This window comes from Aethalodelphis obliquidens, unplaced genomic scaffold (genome assembly GCF_003676395.1).
Source record: "Aethalodelphis obliquidens isolate GAN/ISIS:26980383/991018 unplaced genomic scaffold, ASM367639v1 scaffold2, whole genome shotgun sequence".
Classification (NCBI taxonomy): domain Eukaryota; kingdom Metazoa; phylum Chordata; class Mammalia; order Artiodactyla; family Delphinidae; genus Aethalodelphis; species Aethalodelphis obliquidens.
The window spans coordinates 38,596,358-38,621,181 of record NW_020837946.1 but is presented as its reverse complement, the minus strand read 5'-3'; the positions used below and the strand labels follow the sequence as shown (position 1 = coordinate 38,621,181).

Sequence of the window (24,824 nt, the reverse complement as noted above, 5' to 3'; positions counted from 1 at the left end):
GTATTTGTTTTTCTCCTTCTGACTTATTTCACTCTGTATGACACTCTCTAGGTCCATCCACGTCACTACAAATAACTCAGTTTCATTCCTTTTTATGGCTGAGTAATATTCTGTTGTATATATGTGCCACATCTTCTTTATCCATTCATCTGTTGATGGACACTTAGGTTGCTTCCATGTCCTGGCTATTGTAAATAGAGCTGCAATGAATATTTTGGTACATGACTCTTTTTGAATTATGGTTTTCTCAGGGTATATGTCCAGTAGTGGGATTCCTGGGTCGTATGGTAGTTCTATGTTTAGTTTTTTGACGAACCTCCATACTGTTCTCCATAGTGGCTGTATCAATTTACATTCCCACCAACAGTGCAAGAGGGTTCCCATTTCTCCACACCCTCTCCAGCATTTATTGTTTCTAGATTTTTTGATGATGGCCATTCTGACCAGTGTGAGATGATATCTCATTGTACTTTTGATTTGCATTTCTCTAATGATTAATGATGTTGAGCATTCTTTCATGTGTTTGTTGGCAATCTGTATATCTTCTTTGGAGAAATGTCTATTTAAGTCTTCTGCCCATTTTTGGATTGGTTTGTTTGTTTTTTTTATATTGAGCTGCATGAGTTGCTAGTATGTTTTAGAGATTAATCCTTTGTCAGTTGCTTCATTTGCAATATTTTCTGCCATTCTGAGGGTTGTCTTTTCATCTTGTTTATGGTTTCCTTTGCTGTGCGAAAGCTTTGAAGTTTCATTAGGTCCCATTTGTTTATTTTTGTTTTTATTTCCATTTCTCTAGGAGGTGGGTCAAAAAGGATCTTGCTGTGATTTATGTCATAGAGTGTTCTGCCTATGTTTTCCTCTAAGAGTTTGATGGTGTCTGGCCTTACATTTAGGTCTTTAATCCATTTTGAGTTTATTTTTGTGTATGGTGTTAGGGAGTGTTCTAATTTCAATCTTTTACATGTAGCTGTCCAGTTTTCCAGCATCACTTATTGAAGAGGCTGTCTTTTCTTCACTGTATATTCTTGCCTCATTTATCAAAACTAAGGTGACCATATGTGTGTGGGTTTATCTCTGGGCTTTCTATCCTGTTCCATTGATCTATATTTCTGTTTTTGTGTCAGTACCATACTGTCCTGATTACTGTAGCTTTGCAGTATAGTCTGTAGTATAGCCAAGGAGCCTGATTCCTCCAGCTCCGTTTTTCTTTCTCAAGATTGCTTTGGCTATTTGGGGTCTTTTGTGTTTCCATACACACTGTGAAATTTTTTTGTTCCAGTTCTGTGAAAAAGCCAGTGGTAGTTTGATAGGGATTGCATTGAATCTGTAGATTGCTTTGGGTAGTAGAGTCATTTTCACAATGTTGATTCCTCCAATACAAGAACATGGTATATCTCTCCATCTATTTGTATCATCTTTAATTTCTTTCATCAGTGTCTTATAAATTTCTGCATACAGGTCTTTTGTCTCCTCAGGTAGGTTCATTCCTAGATATTGTATTCTTTTTGTTGCAATAGTAAATGGGAGTGTTTTCTTAATTTCACTTTCAGATTTTTCATCATTACTGTATAGGAACGCAAGAGATTTCTGTGCGTTAATTTTGTATCCTGCTACTTTACCAAATTCATTGATTAGCTCTAGTAGTTTTTTGGGAGCATCTTTAGGATTCTCTATGTATAGTATCATGTCATCTGTAAACAGTGACAACTTTACTTCTTCTTTTCCAATTTGGATTCCGTTTATTTCTTTTTATTCTCTGACTGCTGTGGCTAAAACTTCCAAAACTATGTTGACTAAGAGTGGTGAGAGTGGGCAACCTTGCCTTGTTCCTGATCTTAGTGGAAATGGTTTCAGTGTTTCACCATTGAGGACGATGTTGGCTGTAGGTTTGTCATATATGGCCTTTATTATGTTGAGGAAAGTTCTCTCTATGCCTACTTTCTGGAGGGTTTTTATCATAAACGGGTGTTGAATTTTGTCGAAAGCTTTTTCTGCATCTATTGAGATGATTGTATGGTTTTTCTCCTTCAATTTGTTAATATGGTGTATCACGTTGATTGATCTGCATATACTGAAGAATCCTTGCATTCCTGGGATAAACCCCACTTGATCATAATTTATGATCCTTTTAATGTGCTGCTGGATTCTGTTTGCTAGTATTTTGTTGAGGATTTTTGCACCTATGTTAATCAGTGATATTGGCCTGTTGTTTTCTTTCTTTGTGACATCTTTGTTTGGTTTTGGTATCAGAGTGATGTTGGCCTCGTAGAATGAGTTTGGGAGTGTTCCTCCCTCTGCTATATTTTGGAAGAATTTGAGAATGATAGATGTTAGCTCTTCTCTAAATGTTTGATAGAATTCGCCTGTGAAGCCATCTGGTCCTGGGCTTTTGTTTGTTCGAAGATTTTTAATCACAGTTTCAATTTCAGTGCTTGTGATTGGTCTGTTCATATTTTCTATTTCTTCCTGGTTCAGTCTCGGAAGGTTGTGCATTTCTAAGAATTTGTCCATTTCTTCCAGGTTGCCCATTTTATTGGCATATAGTTGCTTGTAGTAATCTCTCATGATCCTTTGTATTTCTGCAGTGTCGGTTGTTACTTCTCCTTTTTCATTTCTAATTCTATTGATTTGAGTCTTCTCCCTTTTTTTCTTGGTAAGTCTGGCTAATGGTTTATCAGTTTTGTTTATCTTCTCAAAGCACCAGCTTTTAGGTTTATTGATCTTTGCTATCGTTTCCTTCATTTCTTTTTCATTATTTCTGATCTGATTTTTATGATTTCTTTCCTTCTGCTAACTTTGGGGGTTTTTTGTTCTTCTTTCTCTAATTGCTTTATGTGTTACGTTAGGTTGTTTATTTGAGATGTTTCTTGTTTCTTAATGCAGGCTTGTATAGCTATAGACTTCCCTCTTAGAACTGCTTTTGCTGCATCCCATAGGTTTTGGGTCGTCGTGTTTTCATTGTCATTTGTTTCTAGGTATTTTTTGATTTCCTCTTTGATTTCTTCAGTGATCTCTTGGTCATTAAGTAGTGTGTTGTTTAGCTTCCATATGTTTGTATTTCTTACAGGTTTTTTTCCTGTAATTCATATCTAGTCTCACAGCTTTGTGGTCGGAAGAGATACTTGATTCGATTTCAAATTTCTTAAATTTACAAAGGTTTGAATTGTGACCCAAGATATGATCTATACTGGAGAATGTTCCATGAGCACCTTAGAAGAATGTGTATTCTGTTGTTTTGGGATGGAATGTCCTATAAATATGAATTAAGTCCATCTTGTTCAATGTATCATTTAAAGCTTGTGTTTCCTTATTTATTTTCATTTTGGAAGATCTGTCCATTGGTGAAAGTGGGGTGTTAAAGTCCCCTACTATGAATGTGTTCCTGTCGATTTCCCCTTTTATGGCTGTTAGTATTTGCCTTATGTATTGAGGGGCTCCTATGTTGGGTGCATAAATATTTACAAGTGTTAAATCTTCTTCTTGATTTGATCCCTTGATCATTATGTAGTGTCCTTCTTTGTCTCTTGTAATAGTCTTTGTTTTAAAGTCTAGTTTGTCTGATATGAGAATTGCTACTCCAGCTTTCTTTTGATTTCCATTTGCATGGAATATCTTTTTCCATCCCCTCACTTTCAGTCTGTATGTGTCCCTAGGTCTGAAGTGGATCTCTTGTAGACAGCATATATATGGATCTTGTTTTTGTATCCATTCAGCCAGTTTATGTCTTTTGGTTGGAGCATTTAATCCATTTACATTTAAGGTAATTATCTATATGTATGTCCCTATTACCATTTTCTTAATTGTTTTGGGTTTATTATTGTAGGTCTTTTCCTTCTCTTGTGTTTCCTGCCTAGAGAAGTTCCTTTAGCATTTGTTGTAAAGCTGGTTTGGTGGCGTTGAATTCTCTTAGCTTTTGCTTGTCTGTAAATCTGAATGAGATCCTTGCTGGGTAGAGCAACCTTGGTTGTAGGTTTTACCCTTTCATCACTTTAAATATGTCCTGCCACACCCTTCTGGCTTGCAGAGTTTCTGCTGAAAGATCAGCTGTTAACCTTATGGGGATTCCCTTGTATGTTATTTGTTGCTTTTCCCTTGCTGCCTTAAAAATATTTTCTTTGTATTTAATTTTTGATACTTTCATTAATATGTGTCTTGACATGTTTCTCCTTGGATTTATCCTGTATGGGACTCTCTGCACTTCCTGGACTTGACTATTTCCTTTCCCATGTTATGGAAGTTTTCAACTATAATCTCTTCAAATATTTTCTCAGTCCCTTTTTTTTCTCTTCTTCTGCTGGGACCCTTATAACTCGAATGTTGGTGCCTTTAATGTTGTCCCAGAGGTCGCTGAGACTGTCCTCAATTCTTTTCATTCTTTTTTCTTTATTCTGCTCTGCAGTCATTACTTCCACCATTTTATCTTTCAGGTCACTTATTCATTCTTCTGCCTCAGTTATTCTGCTATTGATTCCTTCTAGAGAAATTTTCATTTATTTTGTTGTTTATTATTGTTTGTTTGCTCTTTAGTTCTTCTAGATCCTTGTTAAACATTTCTTGTGATTTTCTCCATTCTATTTCAAAGATTTTGGATCATCTTTACTATCATTATTCTGAATTCTTTTTCAGGTAGGCTGCCTATTTCCTCTTCATTTGTTAGGTCTGGTGGGTTTTTGCCTTGCTCCTTCATCTGCTATGTTTTTCTGTCTTCTCATTTTGCTTAACTTACTGTGTTTGGGGTCTCCTTTTCGCAGGCTACAGGTTCATAGTTCCCGTTGTTTTTGGTGTCTGTCCCCAGTGGCTAAAGTTGGTTCAGTGGGTTGTGTAGGCTTCCTGGTGGAGGGGACTAGTGCCTGTGTTGTGGTGGATGAGGCTGGATCTTGTCTTTCTGGTGGGCAGGTCCATGTCTGGTGGTGTGTTTTGTGGTGTCTGTGGCCTTATTATGATTTTAGGCAGCCTCTGTGCTAATGGATGGGGTTGTGTTTCTGTCTTGCTAGTTGTTTGGCATAGGATGTCCATCACTGTAGCTTGCTGGTCCTTGAGTGAAGCTGGGTGCTGGTGTTGAGATGGAGATCTCTGGGAGACTTTTGCCGTTTGATATTACGTGGAGCTGGGAGGTCTCTTCTGGACCAGTGTCCTGAACTTGGCTCTCCCACCACACTGGCACAGTTGATGCCTGCCTGGAGCACCAAGAGCCTATCCTCCACATGGCTCAGAATAAAAGGGAGAAAAAAAAGAAAGAAGGAAGGAAGAAGATAAAATAAAATAAAATAAAATAGGGCTTCCCTGGTGGCGCAGTGGTTGAGAGTCCACCTGCCGATGTAGGGGACACGGGTTCGTGCCCCAGTCCGGGAAGGTCCCACATGCCGTGGAGCGGCTGGGCCCATGAGCCATGGCCGCTGAGTCTGTGCGTCCAGAGCCTGTGCTCTGCAACAGGAGAGGCCACAACAGTGAGAGGCCTGCGTACCGCCAAAAAAAAATAAATAAATAAAATAAAAATAAAATAAAGTAAAATAAAATAAAATATAGTTAGTAAAATAAAAAATAATTACTAAGAAAAAAATTTTTTTTCAGTAATAATAATAAAAGAACCCTAGGACAAATGGTAAAAGCAAAGCTATACAGACAAAGTCACACACAGAAGCATACACATACACACTCACAAAGAGAGAAAAAGGGAAAAAAAAAAAATATAACGTTGCTCCCAAATTCCACCTCCTCAATTTGGGATGATTCCTTTTCTATTCAGGTATTCCACAGATGCAGGGTTCATCACGTTAATTGTGGAGATTTAATCCATGGCTCCTGAGGTTCCTGGGAGAGATTTCCCTTTCTCTTCTTTGTTCACTCAGCTCCTGGGCTTCAGCTTTGGATTTGGCCCCACCTCTGCGTGTAGGTCAACAGAGGGCATCTGTTCTTCGCTCAGACAGGACGGGGTTAAAGGAGCAGGTGATTCGGGGGCTCTGGCTCACTCAGGCCGGGGGGAGGGAGGGGTACGGAGTGCGGGGCGAGCCTGCGGCGGCAGAGGCCGCCGTGACGTTGCACCAGCCTGAGGCGCACCGTGCGTTTTCCCGGGGAAGTTGTCCCTGGATCACGGGACCCTGGCAGTGGTGGGTTGCACAGGCTCCTGGTAGGGGAGGTGTGGATAGTGACCTGTGCTTGCACACAGGCTTTTTGGTGGCAGCAGCAGCGGCCTTAGCGTCTCATGCCCGTTTCTGGGGTCCGCTCTGTTAGCCGCGGCTCGCGCCAGTCTCTGGAGCTCCTTCAAGCAGCGCTCTGAATCCCCTCTCCTCACGCACAAGGAAACAAAGAGGCAAGAAAAAGTCTCTTGCTTCTTCTGCAGGTCCAGACTTTTTCCCGGACTCCCTCCCGGCTAGCCATGGCGCAATAACTCCCTGCAGGCTGTGTTCACGCTGCCAACCCCAGTCCTCTCCCGGTACTCCGACCAAAGTCCGAGACTCAGCTCCCAGCCCCCATCGGCCCCGGCAGGTGAGCAGACAAGCCTCTCGGGCTGGTGAGTGCCGACCACTGATCCTCTGTGCGGGAATCTCTCCGCTTTGCCCTCCGCACCCCTGTTGCTGCGCTCTCCTCCGTGGCTGCGAAGCTTCCCCCTTCCGCCACCCGCAGTCTCCGCCCGTGAAGGGCCTTCCTAGTGTGTGGAAACCTTTCCTCCTTCACAGCTCCCTCCCACTAGTGCAGGTGCCGTCCCTATTCTTTTGTCTCTGTTTTTTCTTTTTTTCTTTTGCCCTACCCAGGTACGTGGGGAGTTTCTTGCCTTTTGGGAGGTCTGAGGTCTTCTGCCAGCGTTCAGTAGGTGTTCTGTAGGAGTTGTTCCACGTGTAGATGTATTTCTGGTGTATCTTTGGGGAGGAAGGTGATCTCCGCCTCTTACTCTTCCGCCATCTTGAAGCTCCTCCAAGTTGTACTCACTGGCACAACGTGGCCATCTCTGGCTTCACATCAACATGATCTCAGGCACAAACCTCCTTGTTTTTCCATTTTGTTTTTAAGTTACTTGTTGAAACAACTGGCCCGCAGTCCCAAGGACTGTCGCGGCTTCGGCTGGTGGGGCCCCTCCAGAGCCGGCAGTCTCAGTGAGGCCGCCCTCCCCTCGGTCTCCGGGGCAGTTCAGTGACGGCGGAGGGAAGAGACCCCAAACCAGCTACAGTGAGGTTTTAAGAAATTAAATGCTTGAGCTCTACCCCAGACCTCCTGAATTAAATTTCTGGGCAGGGCATGGGAGGACAGAGGGTATAAATTCAGAGAAGGGAGAGGAGTTGGGGGAAGCAAGACCTGGCATTCTGTACCTTATAAAACTCCCCAGTAATGCTGATAAAAACAGCCTGACGCAACTTAGTGGAGGAATATTTGAGAATCACTGCCATGGGGCAGGATGGCACCATTGGGCAAACGTATTCCTGTCAGTTAACGTGGCATGTGACCAAATGGGCTTTGAGTTATGCAGGATTTTCAGCAGAAACTCCCACGTCTTTCCATCTCCACCTCTCTGATGCCTAGCACACCAAAGTTGAGAAATACTACACTAGATCATGAGCCTGAGAGTCCACAGTGGGGCCGAAAGGCTTCAAGGAGGGGCATCTTACATTGAATTTAAAAAGAAAAATCTTGCCAAACATAGAAGAAGAGAAGAGTTGCCAAGGAAAAGGAACAGCATGTATTCAGGAAAGGAAAACTGGGCTTAAAGTGTGATGCACTGAAGAGTTGTTTAGAAGAAAGGGTTCCTGCAGGGGAATGCTAGGCTCTGGAGAGGATCAGATTTCTTCCTTGGGTTCCACTGTGTTTTTATTATGGAAAATTGTGAATACCAAGTCTAGGATTTTATAAATCTCAATTCAATAAACTCTATGTTACTTTTGTTTACTCAAGTTACATTCTAATAGGCAGTGTCTTATTATTTTTGTTATAATCTGCACATCTAGGATGCATTCTTGGCTGTGAAATTTTCATATTTCTTCTTTAAAGTTGGTTCCAGGTTCTTTAGTCAGTTTCATTCAGTCCTCATACTTAACAGAGAAAAGCCAGGACTACATTGACCTGATATTAATAACGAGGTATCTGTGTACAAGATGCCTTTGTTCAGAATGCCACAAAGCAAGAGTGAATTTCCAAGACAATTATCAGTGTTACTGAAGATTTAATGGTTGGGGCTTATGCAACCTGAATTAAATACCAATATTATGGTTACCTGAGTGAGTGATTCCTGGTAAGATCAGGTTGACGCTCCTGTAGAATTTCAAAGATGTTGGGCTGGCGCAGAAATGCAACAATCTTGTCATTGTAAGCTGAAAAAACATACATATGTAACAATATTTTAAAATCTGTTATTTTATGCACATAAATCCAGACTTTTTAAGTTTTGTTTTTCTGGTTAATGTTCCTTGTATTCAAAGTCATAGTTTAGAGCCACTATAGCTGCTTAAATTCCAATTTGTGTCTATCCTGTTATATGAGTATTGGACTTAGATCTGTTAGGTATGACTGACTTAAGCACTCATTAAACTCATCTGATGAGCCATATTTATTATCAAATTGCAAGACGAGATCACCAACAAGATTCTAGATACTGACTGTTTTACGCTACTGCTTACTAAAATCAACCTTATAAGCAATTGTTAAAAATGGAAAACCATCTTCTGATTAAATGTCAGCCACCTACAGAGGTGAAGAGGTAGAGTAAGAGTTGCTAAAATACCGTAGTTGCCAGCAGCAGAGGCAAACCATTCCCAAATTCTACGTGGAAATAAATGCCATTAAGCCACAGGGTAGCTCTTTACCAAACCAACTACACCAACAGCTACAATACGACCAGCATCATCAATTATGTACGTAATATTTTAAAAGGAAAATCTATATCTTAGTCAAGGCTGGCTAATGTTTACAGAAATTTTAAATTTAATTAACGTTTACTAAAGGCTCTGTTAATACTCTTTTGTCAAGAAAGTAATTTGCTTACTTAAGATAATTCATCTTGATTCCATTTATTTATAATCAGAAATACAGATATATTTAAATTACAGAACTGAGTGTCTGAATTCTCAAACATCAGAGATCCTAGTTCAGTCAATACTCTTGTGCTCATAAATATGATCAAGAAACATGCCTTACTTTAACAAAATATCACTCAAAAGAAGTATAATTCTCTCGACATTTGCCAGTTCAAATTTTAGCTGCATCATGCTAATTTTAGTAAAATGTAAATAAAATAAAAAAAATACTATCTGCTAACATGGAATCCCATTGTCAAACTCAAAGTGTCCCTAACTGCACATTTAACCACATATAATAAAAACATTTTTATAATTGAGGTTTTGTCAGCAGTTTTTACATTCTATCTAAGATCAGAGACTAGATAACTTTTTAAACAATTTTATAGTACTTTAAAATTCTATGTGCAGCATTTAGTATCATATGAGTAACAGCATAATAAAACATAGACTGTTCAATTTCTACCCAAGGTTTCTTCTTATTCAGTGACTGTCGAACCTTTTAGGACATGGGCACTGCATTATATTTCATGGTAAAGTCTTTCTTAAAAAAGTAAAAATTTTAAAGCAAAACCAGACAAATGGAGAGTTGCTCAAATTTAAGATGGAACAGGGAGCCCATCTGGCCTCCTGCCAGTCTGTCCACTCCACCTGCCTTAGGGGCTCTAGGTTTGAAAACTGATCTACTTCAACCTCATCATTTTACTAACAACTCAAGTTGTTCTTTAGGCCAATTTGCCTACATTCATTTATTTTTATTTTACAATTTTGAAGACTTTTGCTGTCTTGCATTTGCTACAAAACCCCTTAAGAATGTGCCATCATTGCTTTCTTATTTTGTGAGGCTCACACACCTTTTAAACTCTGTCTCAAGCATTAAGATATATACTAAATAAATGCTTGTCCAAATGTCTAATTTAAAATGACCACACAATACAGCGGTCTTAAGAACTTATTTTTCCTTAACTTCAACAATCTAATATAATAGTTCTACTCAGGTAAGGTAGAGTAGTAGAAAAAATTCTCATCCTATAGGATTTTACAAGACATAAGTGTTTTGAGACTCAAATCGATTTCTTAGGGATAATGCAGCAGTTTTTCAGTACAGGGCAAATGTAGCAGGCTGACAATAGGGAAGTGTATCAGCAGAGAATGCATGGTACACACTGACATGAAAAGGAAAGATAAAGACTTTGGGAAAGAGATGACATACCCACTGGAACCATGTCCTGGTACTGTGGCCTACTAACTGTATTGAACGTACTTGATGGCCTGGGAAGAACTGGTGGTCCTGCATGTCGAGAATCTTCTCCTACCTGCAAACACAAGCAGTGTTTTTGTTCTGCACCAAATCCTAGAATACTTTACATCAGTACCCCAAGCCAAGTTGTTCAGAACACTTGACAATGAGCATTGTTAAGTACCAACTGATCAGAACAGAGGCTAGCTGAAGAGCTGACACAGGACTCTCAAAAGCTCTGCTTCAGTTGCTGAATTGAGGGGATGGGTTGGGGTATAACGTCCCTGAGAGGGGCCAGGGCAGTAACTGTTGACCAAGTGGTACAGGAGTAGCTCAAAATGCCTACAGCTCTTGGGGATGTAGATGCTGAATACCTGTTCCTCAGGAATAACTTCTACCTGACAAAACACAAACCTGCAAAAGTACAATCAGAGAGAACACTTTGGTGGTACAAAATTCATCGGGCAGTGCAGGATATACCTTCTTTTGGCCAAGGCAGGTCAGGGAATTCCCTGCCTCAGCAGAGGAGGGGTTGAAGAGCAGCAGTCCTCATGTGGGTTTCCGAGTTGGATATCATCTCCTCAGAAGCAATTTTACATGCCTATTAGAGCACCCAGTACAACAGCTTTTTCTGGTTTGAACCTCCCACACCAGCAAGCTAATCACAGCAGGTGTGGAGGAGCTAAATAGGGTTGCCCCAACCTGAATTAGTTACATACTGATTATAGGCTTAGAAACTCATACATACAAGGAGATAAATAAAAACGCCCATTAATAATCTTACCAGAAAACTCTAACACTGCTTTAGCTTCTGTTTTAGCATTTTTCCCCCGTACTACAGAAGTCTTTTAAGACAACAGTAGAACAGTTGAATAAGAGAGTAAGAGAACAAAAGGCAAAACAACCTCCTGGATTTATAAATTGGTACTTTTAAAATACAGTTTCTACTCCCACCCATTCAAACCCTCACAACCATTTTAACATACTGCATCCGTTAGGTGTTCAGTGAGGGTTTTTCTAAAGGCCCTAAAGCTGGAAATATCGTCCCCACACTTGACTGCTTGTTTATCCTTCAAGAATGTTCTCACTCATTCTTCAATGTGTAGTTCAAACAGCCCCTCCTCGATGAAGCCTTCCCTTCCCTTCAAGCTGACATGAAATGTCACCTTCTCTGAGCACCCACAGCACTCGGGGTACATTTCTAAAGCAGCTGCCATTATTAACAGTCTATAAAGCATTTTTTGCTTGTATTGTTATACATCTGGATTATGGTTACTTTTATATATTCTCTCCTTAATAAGAACACAGGAACATATATTATTTACTTGTATCCCTCACACCAACCACGTTTCTACACTACAGGTGTTTAGTAAGTATTCATTTGTTGGATGGAAGAGATACCAAAATTTCTACTACCTGGAATATTTGCTAAATAAGTCTAAGAGAATGGCTGGGAAGACTTGTGAATGTAACCAGAAATTTCCCACTCTGCTTCTCTTGAGTTACTGGCTCTGAGAAATGAAGTCAGCCCCTCTTGGGAGAGATTCAATCATTAACTATACCTTGTCAGTCACCAAACTTATCATTTCAATCTACCAACATATACTTTCCCTCCTGTCAGTAAGTTGCCTTGTGTCATCATTTCCCAGAACAGCCAAAGGTCGTCTCCTTGACACCCTGCTTCTTCAAACCAGACCATCAAACCAGACCATTATCAGTGGGCAAGCCGTGATAAACGTCTGTATTACTGCAGGATGTGCGTGCTTCCGACAGCTGGGCCAGAAAGCACATTCCCCTCAAGGGTTTAACAACGCCGAGACTGAATGCTGAGTCTTTATGGGGTTGTCTCTGTTCCACTGCTCAGCTTCCGTCAATAAGAAGAGAAGTCCTCATTCAAATTTTAATGTGTACCTTAGTATCCCTACTGCTAGACCATGAAACTAATTCAAGTTCTGAGGCAGAGGAGTTGAAAGAAAATATAAGTATAGCTACTAATCCCATGCACGTAGTCCTGATCAGACTGAACAGCCAGCGTCATATTGTGACGTCAAATAAGGCAAGCATCTAAAGTGCACTGGTTGTGTGATAACACGAGGCAGGGCCCTGATATGCTACATATCACGCACAAGGTCCAAAGGTGAGAGGTCTGTTCTGCTTTTTAGATGAATGCTATTAGCATCATCCAGTTCACCACTAATGTTTTATATGACAGCCAGGTAGAGATTTATTAGCTACTCATAAAACATGAATATTTTTGTGCATACCTCATCCTGCAATAGACTTATATAACATTTTTATGTGAGCTTCTCGTGTGTACTCTTCTATGTCTTCACTTACAACCAGCAAACACACATAATCATTAGAGCCAGTATGTAAATCATGAGGGGAAATTCCAAGAGTGGAATTTTGATGAATCAAATCCAGTTATTTATTACATTCATAATCTTTTCTTATAATAGAAGCTACAAAAATATTTGACATACAATATAATACTGAAAATATGATATGCACATAGATGGAACGTGGAAATGGCATGCAGGAAAAGAATCTTAATTCTTCTTGTCTAAGGGAATTTTTAGAAACAATGTATATCAAGTGATAATATATGACATTCAAAGCATAAGTCTTTATTAAGGAGAAAATATGTGACCTAAAACATTCCTGTTTTATTTATTTAACCTGCTACAGAAAAAGGGAAACAGGAAGAGATTATTTCTTTTCTCTTTTTCTTTTTTTTTTTTTCTGGTTAGATTATTAGAGAGCCCTCATGTGGTTACCATGGGACACTGCAAACTAGCAAAGTATAATAGAGTACGGTAGAGCTTTTAGTAATTCTTAATGCTACCCATTTTCTCTGAGCACTTAAGAGTACATAAATCAACCCTCATACATATCCTAACTTTAAAGAATATTAGTGAGGATGCCACAACCCCATAGCATTGACTGAAGATCTTAATCAAATCCAGCAATCCTCACTTAAGAAACTTCCCTATCTTTAACCTAATTTTAATCCCCTAAAAAAGTTACATTCCTTCCTTCCTATGAAGCTGCTCTTAGGTATGCAAAAGGGCTCATCATCATCCTCTCTTGAACACTGTATTGCATTATGAATTCCCTCACCATCCACTGAATTTTTTTTTTTTCCTAAATCTCTAATTTCTTCAACCTTTCCTCACATGTCCTACTTTTTAAACCTGTAATTTAGGCTCTGTGAGTTTCCAGAGAAACCCCGTTAACATTCCAACACTTTCAGCCTCCAAATGAGAGTCTCTAAATCAAACTAGAAAAACAAAACAATAAGAAAGAGCCAGCACGATTCCATAAACCCCACATCCCGTGCTTCTATCAGCCAACAGGTCAGTCGGTAAGGCTCAGGACTCACCTCGCCTGCGCTGTGGCTGCGCTGCCTGGTCAGGTGCTGTCGATGCACCAGCGCGCTCGTGGGTCTGCTGCTCTGAAGCGGGAGCCGGGGATCGATGAAAGTGGTGGTACGCGAGTTGTGGTCCACAAAAAATGCCTAGGAAGCAACCCACTCAGTCAACACTCCGTACATGGCACACACCTGTCTAGCGGTCCTATCATTTCACACATGCAGGGAAAGACCCACTTTGGAGTGAAAACCTTCGCTCCGTTTTCTCGTAAATTCAAATCTTTGGGAGAATTTCTCCTTCTTCCCTCAGGACAGACCAGAAGAGAGGAAGCAACGCTTAGACTGGATGCAGAATGAAGACAGCAGGAAGGAACATTGTTCCTGGCTTTAGGAAATGCAGTCATCAAAGATAGGATCTTAGAAAGAAGCCCCCTGAATGGACATTTGGGCTTCTCTCTTAACTGATGCTCTTTGCTCTTACTGCTATCGGTTATTACCAAGTTTTTCTTTCAAACATCATTGACTTCTCTTTTCCTTCTATGTAATCAGCTACCAAGTCCTCCCCCATTTTCTCATTATAGTGTCTCCTCTATTTGTCCCATCCCAGCCTATCATTCATTCCATCATTTCAGGGTTTTCTCTTAAACGTATAATTATTAATAGTTTCTCAGCTGTTCCACGTCTCTACAACCTTATTCACTGAATGGCACCTCACTATCAGAATTTTTTTTTCCAAAAGCTTTGACTACATTTCCACTCCAATCCAAAGCCTCTAATGGCTACCTGTTATCTACAGAAAAAACATTCCAACCCTTTGGTCAGTTTTCCAAGGCTCTTTACAATCTCCTTCTTACTTTCTTTCCAGTTTGGTCATTGATCACACCCAGATAAATTCTATCACATACAATGACTCAGGGCAAGACACTTAAGTTCTCTGGGCTATAAATTTCTTATAAAAACACGCCTCCTTCATTCATAATAAACATTTCTCCACCATAAAGTGATAGGAAGGAGGAAACCAGGTCTGTCATGTTTACTGCAGAATGCTTCGTGACATGAAACCATGAATGAGCATAAACCATTTCCCTCAGTTTTGCAGTAAGGACTGCATGTAATGTAGAAAGGCCTTTAAAAATTCTGTTTGTTTAATTTTAAAACTCGATGTAAGTGCAATTTTTCATTATCATTAGGAACAAAATGGTGTTAAGTTTGCAATGTAAAATTCATTCAAGGTAATAATGAAGCCCATTATCTCAAGGATAATTAGAAAATATAAGTTTTCCATGATCAGATAAAGTTAATTAGGTCAAGATAAAAAGGACTATTAGGAGAGCCTGGAGACTCATTACTGATAAATGTCAGGAGACATGATATATGCCAAATAACCTAAGCAAAAAAGAACTGATGGAGCTCTGTTAACACAGTACCTTAAAGACTAGGAATGAATGCATCTAGGCAAATCTCAGGGGCAGATGGTATATTTATGCTGATTAAAAATTCACCTTTCCATTATGAAACAAAATGTTTCTGTAGATAATCAGGAAACAGAGCAAAATAATTTGTAAGTAGCTCCCAAATAGGGGGAAAAATGACTTCTTTAAAAAAAAATAACTTTAAGCAGAATGTGCACTAGAAACAAAGCAGAGAAATGGCCAGAACAAGAATCCTTGTCTGTCCCTTCTCTCGATATCCGATTTCCAGGTACAAAGACTGGATTAAATGGAAGTCTTGTAGGACGGAGTCACCAACCTCACATCCCTGGGTAATGCTCCCTTTTCCATAACCTATCAGGTGGAATATCTTTCTTCTCTGATCTTGTAAAAATGTACACCAACAATAAACCCTACACAGGATTATATTGTCAGGCTCTGGTCTCAAATGTGACACTAGTCCCCGTTTGATTTGAGCTTCTAATACACATGTATGTATATTATTTCTGCCACTATTTAAAATGTCAAAAAATAGAAATTCATGTTTTTAATATACATTTCAACATAATAGGTATTATAGTCAATTTAATATTCTCTTTATGTATATTAAGATTAAGCTCTTATTACTACAACAATAATATTAGCCATGTCGTTTAAGGGGAAGATACAAAGAGTATGAAAATAGAATTGCCTATTTACCTAATGTCTTAGGAATGTTTTGAAGGAACAGGTGGTCATTTAGAGGTAACGATGAATCACTTGTAATTATAAGGACAAATGGGTGTGTACATCTAGGTCAGTTGTGATTTACATGGAGTGTCATAGTATAATTTGACGTTAAGAGGCTTCTCTAAAATCCATTCTATAAAAAATTATACTGTAAATGCCTTCAGGGTAGGGACCCTTTCTTACTCACCCTGTTCTCCCTAATAGCTTTTAGGGCTGCATCTGGGAGAAAGAGAGTTCTCAGTAAATAAACTGCCAAAAACTCGAACAGCAGACTCCTGACCAAAATACAGGAAGACAACTGACAATGAACTAACCAAGTATTAAAAGTCGCATTCTTTTACGTAAGCACAGAAATACTGAAAGATTTGAGAAAAATACATGAGAGAAGTGTGTGTGTGTGTGTGTGTGTGTGTGTGTGTGTGTGTTGGGTGAAAAGTGTGGAGAGCTGAAGACTATAATACCACAAATAGGATAAAAGGTTTTTAAAATACCTCATGTGGACATGGATAAACTATCAAGTTAAAACTTGAGAAGTCCGAGACAAAGTAGTGATTAAATGCTTGGGATCTAGAAAAAGACAAGCCTGGGTCTGAGCTCTAGCTCCACCACTTACTAATGACATAACATTGGGCAAACTACTTAACTTTTTCAAACTACAATTTCTTTTCTGTTAAATAGGTATAATAACGCCTACATCAAAGGAAGATAAAATGAGATGGTTCATATAAATTTCTGAACATAGTACCTGAGACCCCTTAAATGTGAGTTAATATTATTATTACTAATAATAACAGTATTAACTTCCGAGACATTTTTCTAAGGATTACAGTGGTTCTCCCTGCAGCCCATAAACAAAGCTCAAAAAAAAAAAAAAAAAAGGGGGTGAACCCACACTTCCCAGGCTCCTTGTAGGTACGTATGGCCTAGATTAAGTTCTGGTCAATGAGATGTAAACAGAGGGTCACATGATACTTCTGGAAAACTCCTTTCCAAGGAGATTTTTACAAGGTAAAGCCCTCCTTCTGTACTTCATCCATTCTGCTCCCTGAAACAAAGATGTAATTGCCGAACCCCAGCAGCCACAGCGAACCCTGAAGATGAGGGATGGCTGAATAAAAAGCCGTAAGGAGCCAAGGCTCTTACTACTTAAGAAACCACCTTAAGGGCCCTAGACTGCCTGTCTCTGAACGTCTTTATGTGACAGAATAAAATCTTGTAAACTTTGTATAGGTCCCTGTCACAATGCAGCCAAACCAAATCCTAACTGATGCACTGAAGTCAGCAAAGAAGAACGCATAAGCTGGCCACCACCATTATGAATACGGATTTTCATTATTTCATAAATAATGATTTCTCATTATTGTTCACCTTTAATACAGTTGGGTAACAGTCCGAGATTTAAGTGAAATGCAGAGTTGGGAAAGTATAAAGCTGAGATTTGAATCCATCTTTCTGACTTCAAAGCCCAGTGAGCAGTGCCTCTTTCCCCTCCCTCTCCTTTTCATAGTTCTCCTCTTTTTCTTCCATTCTTTCTGCCTCCTATTTTTCCTTTTGATGTTCTTCCCACTCCCCTCACACAGTACTTGATTTTAGAAAAGTATTTAAGTATTTATTGAATTAGGCCGACAATAACTGTCACTCAGAGTGCTGGGCCTCACCACTGTCTCAGTGCTGAAAAGGTTGCTACTGATGCTGGACAGCAAACTGTACGTCCTCTGCACAATCTGGACGGCTCCCCTGCTGGAGGGTGGGCTGTGGCTGGAGCATAGGTGCTAATTTGTATTCCACAAGGAGCTCAGTTTCAGAGTAAATGTAATGTGTATACTGTTTACATGTGCTTTTTATGTCTGCCAAGTACTTGGGGGAAAAGTCTCAATTAAGACCACTATCGAAACCACGCAGCTAGCACACTAGCACTAGCCGAGGGCAGCACGAAGAGGCAATTCCTTGGCATGTGCTTTGGCTCTGCTCCGCTCCCTGTGTGACCCTGGACAGGCTTCCTTGGTGCTTTGCTATATCCACGTAAAGGAGATGACTGAGGTCACAACTGAGTTGTGGAAGATGTATTCTACTTTAAAACAAAGATCAAAGCATAGAAAAAATACAGTGCAAATTTTAGGCTTGATATTTCTATTTGTGATGCACAAATCGATTATGTCACAAAAGTGGATCACTTTCCCATAGGATGTCCTAACTAGTTCAAGCCAGTAATGAAGTTGACCTATTCCTTTTTTAAAAAAATTTAATTTGGGTCACCATTTTATTTTTTTACGTCACCATTCTTGAATAGCCTGCCTTTATTTATGAAATTGTCTACCATGTATCAATAAATACTGTCTGAATAAACAGTATGTTGAGAAGGCAGACCACATCAAAAAAAGCAATTGTATTAAAAAAGGAGTCTTTTCCAGATTAGCCACTAGCAAAGCAAATTTTGAACAACACAGATTCCCTACTGTTAAGTTTCATTAAGGAAATTCACTCAAGCTTCCCAGTGCTGGACCAACTAGGGCTAACAACATAATCAAAAACTGAAAGGAATGCAAATACCCAAATTCAAATCTCATTTTAAAAACGTCTACCCTTTCGCTGCTTCAGGGCATGATCAGAGTCAGAAAATATGGGCTGGATGGAGCCCATATTAGTGAGGCCAAACAAAATACACTTCTCTCTTTACACAATTCTTTTTTTTAAGCTTCTGTTATTTTAAGAAAAGAAAAAGCATCAGTATTTGTGAAGAAATACCAACCTCAGACTCAACAAATCTAAGTTACAGAAGTTTGAAATTGTTTCCACTTACATTTTGCCAAACCAGGAATCCGTATTAAAAGACCGTGTAAACAAAATAAAACAAAAAGCACTTGTAACTATGCTCCAGAAAGACATCATCAGATCTTTCTTTCTCTAAAGAGCTATGGAAACAAAGAAAGAACAATAATTTAAAAGATAGCAGCACTGCATATTGAATCTGTTCTAACTTCTAGTTTCTCAACTCTATAAAGTCTTAAAATGCTCAAAAAGTTCATTGTAATCTACTTTAATTTTTATAAAGATTGTAATTTACTCACACATTCTCTCCCTTCCGTAATATAAATCTCAGTTCCTGGTCCCCTCTCTAGTATTTCCCCAATTATAAGGAATAAACATGCTATCATTTTCTCTACATTATATCCCAGACAGAACTCCATTACCAACACTGGAGATGAAAAGCACTGAATAGTAGAGTTTATTGTAACTAAAAAAATAGTCATGCTAACATTTTCTAACATTTGGTTCATCTGAAGGAGTGAGTGGTCCCAAATATCTCATGACATCTATCAATAACAAAAAAGTTAAAGAAGGTTATTTTGTTAAACTGCTGTGATCAGAGATCTAAAGTTGCTAGGAGAGAAAACAGGGACACATGGCACCGTGGATAAGTAAAACATCCCCAAAACTTCAGATGTAAAATGTTAGCAAAGGGAGGGGGGTGGTATTTTATGTATTGGGAGTAGTGGTATTTAGGTGTTAGAAGTATAATATAGGGGAGCCAGTGCCATGCTGGGGATGGCATGGACCAGCTTACAGGAGCTGATGGTGAAATCTCAAGCTGGTTGATGATGATGCTGGCAGCCTGAAATTGGCTATGGTGGGAGAATTTACACCATGGAAAATGGCAAATGCTACAGATCAGCCTTCCTCCCCACCGCCCCTGAGGAGCTGGTTGCTAAGCATTTATCAGCACGTCACTGCAGAAGACCAAGGATGGAGTTATCCAAATCAGCACATTTCAGGTAGAATAGAAGGGCATTGCCATGAAATTTTAAAATAGTACTCTACATTTTTTTAAAAGAGTCAGTGCTGGTCAGAGGACAACTGTTTAAAGATAAAAGGCAAAGCCCATCTTCATACTTGGGCAATTCCTTCAATATTCCATGAGTTTAGCATTTTACTCAAAAACACATTCACAAAACCAACCTCTGCTTTATTCTCTCATTCTGAAAGGTATACTGCCCTAGAAGGATTCTTCACCTCTGCCTCTATGTGTGGGTTACTTTTTGGTCTAACAAGATTGTACCCCCTGAAAAATAAGCAAGAGATATTCTAAAAACTATGTGTTATTTGTAAATTTAGAGTTTAATTTCATCTCTACCTGGACTGCTGTGTAACTGGAGGTGATTAAACCAGATAACCACCACAAAGAGGTATTAGTTGTTTCAAAGCAATTAAAGAGACATGTCACAAAAATAACTAATATGGTGCTCTAATGAACGAAAAATATATTTTTCAAAGTGTAGAACTTATTCTGCTAAGAGACTTTTGGGATTCACTTGAAACCTCCAAATATTAAGTTGCATTTTACTCATTAAGAGGAACCTGACCCAGTAAACTGTGGCCATCAGCTTCACGTGGGACTGAAACCAAAGTCTATGTCATCACTGGGGCAACTTCTACAGCCACATAAGCTATGAGCATCTGGTAAAATGAGAATCCTCAAGTAGGCTCTGACTGTGGTAACTTTCACTGTACAAATATTTGTTCTCTTCTAAAAAATCTATCCTCATAACCATGATTCCTACTTGCCACGGTCATCGAAGTTGACTCTTTGGACCATACGGATACTCAAATCCCCAACGTGACATCCAAAGTCACAAACCCCTAGAGTTACAAAGCTTGGCTTTAGAGATGGATGTCAATTTAGCTGGGTGATATTACAGCAAGTGTTTTTTGTAGGGAAAAACACAAGAAACTATGGGAAAAGACATTTCACTTTAAATAAGGAGATGGTTACCGTTTTACATTTTCATTTAAAGAGCCCATGACGTTTATATCACTTTTAAAGCTCAAAGTTTCAGTATAGGCTCAAGTAGAATGAACTGGGGAAAGCACCCTGTGTTAATACTGTTAACAAAACAAAGAGGCAGCAAAAAAGTTATTCCATATTCAACATCTGAAAGGGGAGTCAAAAATAAACTTTTCTTAAAAATTAAACCAAATGGTAAGTCGATTATATAAATTTATTAATAAGAAATATCAAGCTTTGTAATATTTTTCTAATTGTCCATGTCATTGTCCATGTCATTTTGTATCATTCTCTCTGTTATCCTTAACCCTCTGTAGTGATGCTTCCACTGATTTTACTCCATTTGATATCGGTCTGTGATTGTTAATTTTATGTGTCAACTTATCTGGGCCACTGGGTGCCCAGACATTTGGCCAAACATTATTCCAATGTGTCTGTGAGTGTGTTCCTGGATGAGATTCACCTTTCAATCAGTAGACTGAGTTAAGCAGATCACCCTCCCTAATGTGGGGGGACCGCATCCAATCAATTGAAGGTCAAAAGGGTGAGTAAGAGGGAATTGCCTTGGCCTGACTGAGTTGGGACATTGGCGTTTTCTTGGGTCTCAAGCTGCTGGGTTTTGGATTGGATCTTACACCATCAGCTCTCYTGTGTGTGTGTGTGTGTGTGTGTGTGTGTGTGTGTGTGTGTGTGTGTGTGTGTGTGTGTGTGTGTGTGTGTGTGTGTATACGTAATACAGGGTCTCTCAAAATGTTCCCATTACTTCCTTTTTTTCTCTCTTAATTTTATTTCTTTCTTTTTGGCTGCATTGGGTCTTCATTGCTATGCGTGGGCTTTCTCTAGTTGTGGCAAGCGGGTGCTACTCTTAGTTGTGGTGCACAGGCTTCTCATTGCAGTGGCTTCTCTTGTTGTGGAGCAGAGGCTCTACGCATGCGGGCTTCAGCAGTTGTGGCACGTGGGCTCAGCAGTTGTGGCTCATCGGCTCTAGAGTGTAGGCTCAGTAGTTGTGGCACACAGGCTTAGTTGCTCCACAGCATGTGGGATCTTCCTGGACCAGGGCTTGAACCCATGTCCCCTGCATTGGCAGGTGGATTCTTAACCACTGCACCACGAGGGAAGTCCTTTTTTCTTTGTTTTGTTTTTTTATACATCTTTATTGGAGTATAATTGCTTTACAATGGTGTGTTAGTTTCTGCTGTATAACAAAGTGAATCAGCTATACATATACATATATCCCCATATCTCCTCCCTCTTGTGTTTCCCTCCCACCCTCCCTATCCCACCCCTCTAGGTGGTCACAAAGCACGGAGCTGATCTCCCTGTGCTATGCGGCTGCTTCCCACTAGCTATCTATTTTACATTTGGTAGTGTATATATATCCACGCCACTCTCTCACTTTGTCCCAGCTTACCCTTCCCCCTTCCCCCTCCCTGTGTCCTCAAGTCCATTCTCTACATCTGCATCTTTATACCTGTCCTGCCCCTAGGTTCTTCAGAACCATTTTTTTTTGATTCCATATATATGTGTTAGCATACGGTATTTGTTTTTCTCTTTCTGACTTACTTCACTCTGTATGACAGTCTCTAGGTCCATCCATCTCACTACAAATAACTCAATGTCGTTTCTTTTTATGGCTGAGTAATATTCCATTGTATATATGAGCCGTATCTTCTTTATCCATTCATCTGTCGATGGACACTTAGGTTGCTTCCATGTCCTGGCTATTGTAAACAGAGCTGCAATGAATACTGTGGTACATGACTCTTTTTGAATTATGGTTTTCTCAGGGTACATGCCCAGTAGTGGGATTGCTGGGTCGTATGGTAGTTCTATTTTTAGTTTTTTAAGGAACCTCCATACTGTTCTCCATAGTGGCTGTATCAATTTACATTCCCACCAACAGTGCAAGAGGGTTCCCTTTTCTCCATACCCTCTCCAGGATTTATTGTTTGTAGATTCTTTGATGATGGCCATTCTGATTGCTGTGAGGTGATACCTCACTGTAGTTTTGACTTGCATTTCTCTAATGATTAGTAATGTTGAGCATCCTTTCATATGTTTGTTGGCAATCTGTATATATTCTTTGGAGAAATGTCTATTTAGGTTTTCTGCCCATTGGGTTGTTTGGGTTGGATTGGGTTGTTTGTTTTTTTGATATTGAGCTGCATGAGCTGCTTGTAAATTTTGGAGATTAATCCTTTGTCAGTTGCTTCGTTTGCAAATATTTTCTCCCATTCTGAGGGTTGTCTTTTCATCTTGTTTATGGTTTCCTTTGCTATGCAAAGGCTTTTAAGTTTAACCATACACAAAAATAAACTCAAAATGGATTAAAGACCTAAATGTAAGGCCAGACACTATAAAACTCTTAGAGGAAAACACAGGCAGAACACTCTATAACATAAATCACAGCAAGATCCTTTTTGACCCACCTCCTAGAGAAATGGAAATAAAAACAAAAATAAACAAATGGGACCTAATGAAACTTAATAGCTTTTGCACAGCAAAGGAAACCCACTACTTCTTCAAAGGAACCAAACATACTCCCCCAGTGTGTTCCTTTTTCCACGTCTTTACTTTGAATGTTTTCCTTCCTTTCCCATTCCAAATTTTCTCTTCTCCACAATCTAATTTTATCAAAATCCTACTCATTGGGCTTCCCTGGTGGCACAGTGGTTGAGAGTCCGCCTGCCGATGCGGGGGGCACGGGTTCATGCTCCGGCCCGGGAGGATCCCACATGCCGCAGAGCGGCTAGGCCCGTGAGCCATGGCCGCTGAGCCTGCGCGTCCGGAGCCTGTGCTCCGCAACGGGAGAGGCCACAGCAGTGAGAGGCCCGCGTACCGCTAAAAAAAAAAAAAAAAAAAAAAAAAATTCTACTCATCATTCAGGGTTCAGTTCAAATCCAATCTTTACTATGAAAACTCTCCGGGTATCCCATCCAGAAATAAGTCTTTCTGTACCTATACTAGTGTATGATGCACGTTCTGTTCTTTTATAATCCAAATAAGAGGAATTAGGGGTAAAATGGTCCGGGCAAGGGGTGCTTAGTGGCTTTACACAGGAAGTGCATGATTCTGTGCAAATGTGTGGATCCGATTTCAGTCCCAGTTCTAAAAAGAAAGTTACTTATCTGGCTAAGGATGTTTTTAAAACACTATCTTCATGACCATAGCTTATGGAGATTGCAACCACCAGAGCAGAAGACCACTAATCTAGCAAGAGAACAAATCTACCAGAGAGACCACAATAAACAGAACACTCATAGCAGAGAAACAGAAAATGCTCTGGGTTGTTATACAGGTTTCAGGCAGAAGCAAACACTCGAGGGCAGACTACTGTGCAGTGATCAAGAACAACATGGACAAAAAGAACAAGAACAACAACAGGAACCCTGTTGTGACAAAATTATTCTGTTGGACCACCTCAGTTAAGGGAGATCAGCTGTTTGTTAAGAGGAGGAATGGGACACTGACACTAATTCTTCAGTGTATCTTTTATGTCATTGTGTATTTCCCATTAGAGTAAGGATTAAACCATCAATAACAAATCTTTATCATTTTTATAAAAGTCTAAACTGATGAAACTCTTTAGTTGTTGTTCTACTTACTGTAGATTCTTGCTTCTACCTAACCATTCAAATCAAGATTTTGGAGAGCTGGGTAGGAATAACCAAGTGAGTAGCATTCCTGGCTCAGTGTGCTGTATGGTCCATTTTATTTTGTGGTGTTTGAATAATCCATATTTTGCTTTCTCCAAACTAAGTCATAAACCTCTAGAGGCTTTGTAATTGTACTGCTTTTATCTTCTACACTATAGATAATAATAAGTCAATTACTGAAGAAGTTGTTTAATTCTAATCCTAATTGTTTTTCTTCCATTTGTAATCCTGTGATTATCTAAGTGGATGCCAACCACAGCTCCAGGAGCTAGACAGGACGGGTTACTGGCCCTCACTTTAGAGAAAACTGAGGTTTGTAGAAGTTAGATCAGAAAGACAGCGATGGATCCAGGAATCCTGATCCACAGCAGCATAATTTCCTCAAATCCTCCAAATTAAAAATGAGAAGGGGGCTCCCCTGGTGGCTCAGTGGTTGAGAGTCTGCCTGCCGATGCAGGGGACACGGGTTCATGGCCCAGTTCGGGAAGATCCCACGTGCTGCAGAGCAGCTGGACCCGTGAGCCATGGCCGCTGAGCCTGCGCGTCCGGAGCCTGTGCTCCGCAACAGGCGAGGCCACGGCAGTGAGAGGCCCGCGTACCGCAAAAAAAAAAAA

General features: G+C 39.8%; 1 protein-coding gene across 9 annotated transcripts in view; it reads right to left on the bottom strand.

The window, feature by feature from the left end:
* Positions 1 to 24,824, bottom strand: part of HECW2 (HECT, C2 and WW domain containing E3 ubiquitin protein ligase 2) — a 414,407-nt gene that overhangs the window by 77,025 nt on the left and 312,558 nt on the right. For 8 of the 9 annotated variants that reach the window (XM_027125303.1, XM_027125331.1, XM_027125328.1 and 5 more), the window contains 3 exons: positions 13,625 to 13,759; positions 10,216 to 10,318; positions 8,204 to 8,300 (listed from right to left, as the gene is read on the bottom strand). In XM_027125303.1, the coding sequence (XP_026981104.1) occupies positions 8,204 to 8,300; positions 10,216 to 10,318; positions 13,625 to 13,759 (335 nt within the window). The remainder of the gene's footprint in view (positions 1 to 8,203; positions 8,301 to 10,215; positions 10,319 to 13,624; positions 13,760 to 24,824) is intronic. The other variant, XM_027125320.1, reaches the window with a different exon arrangement.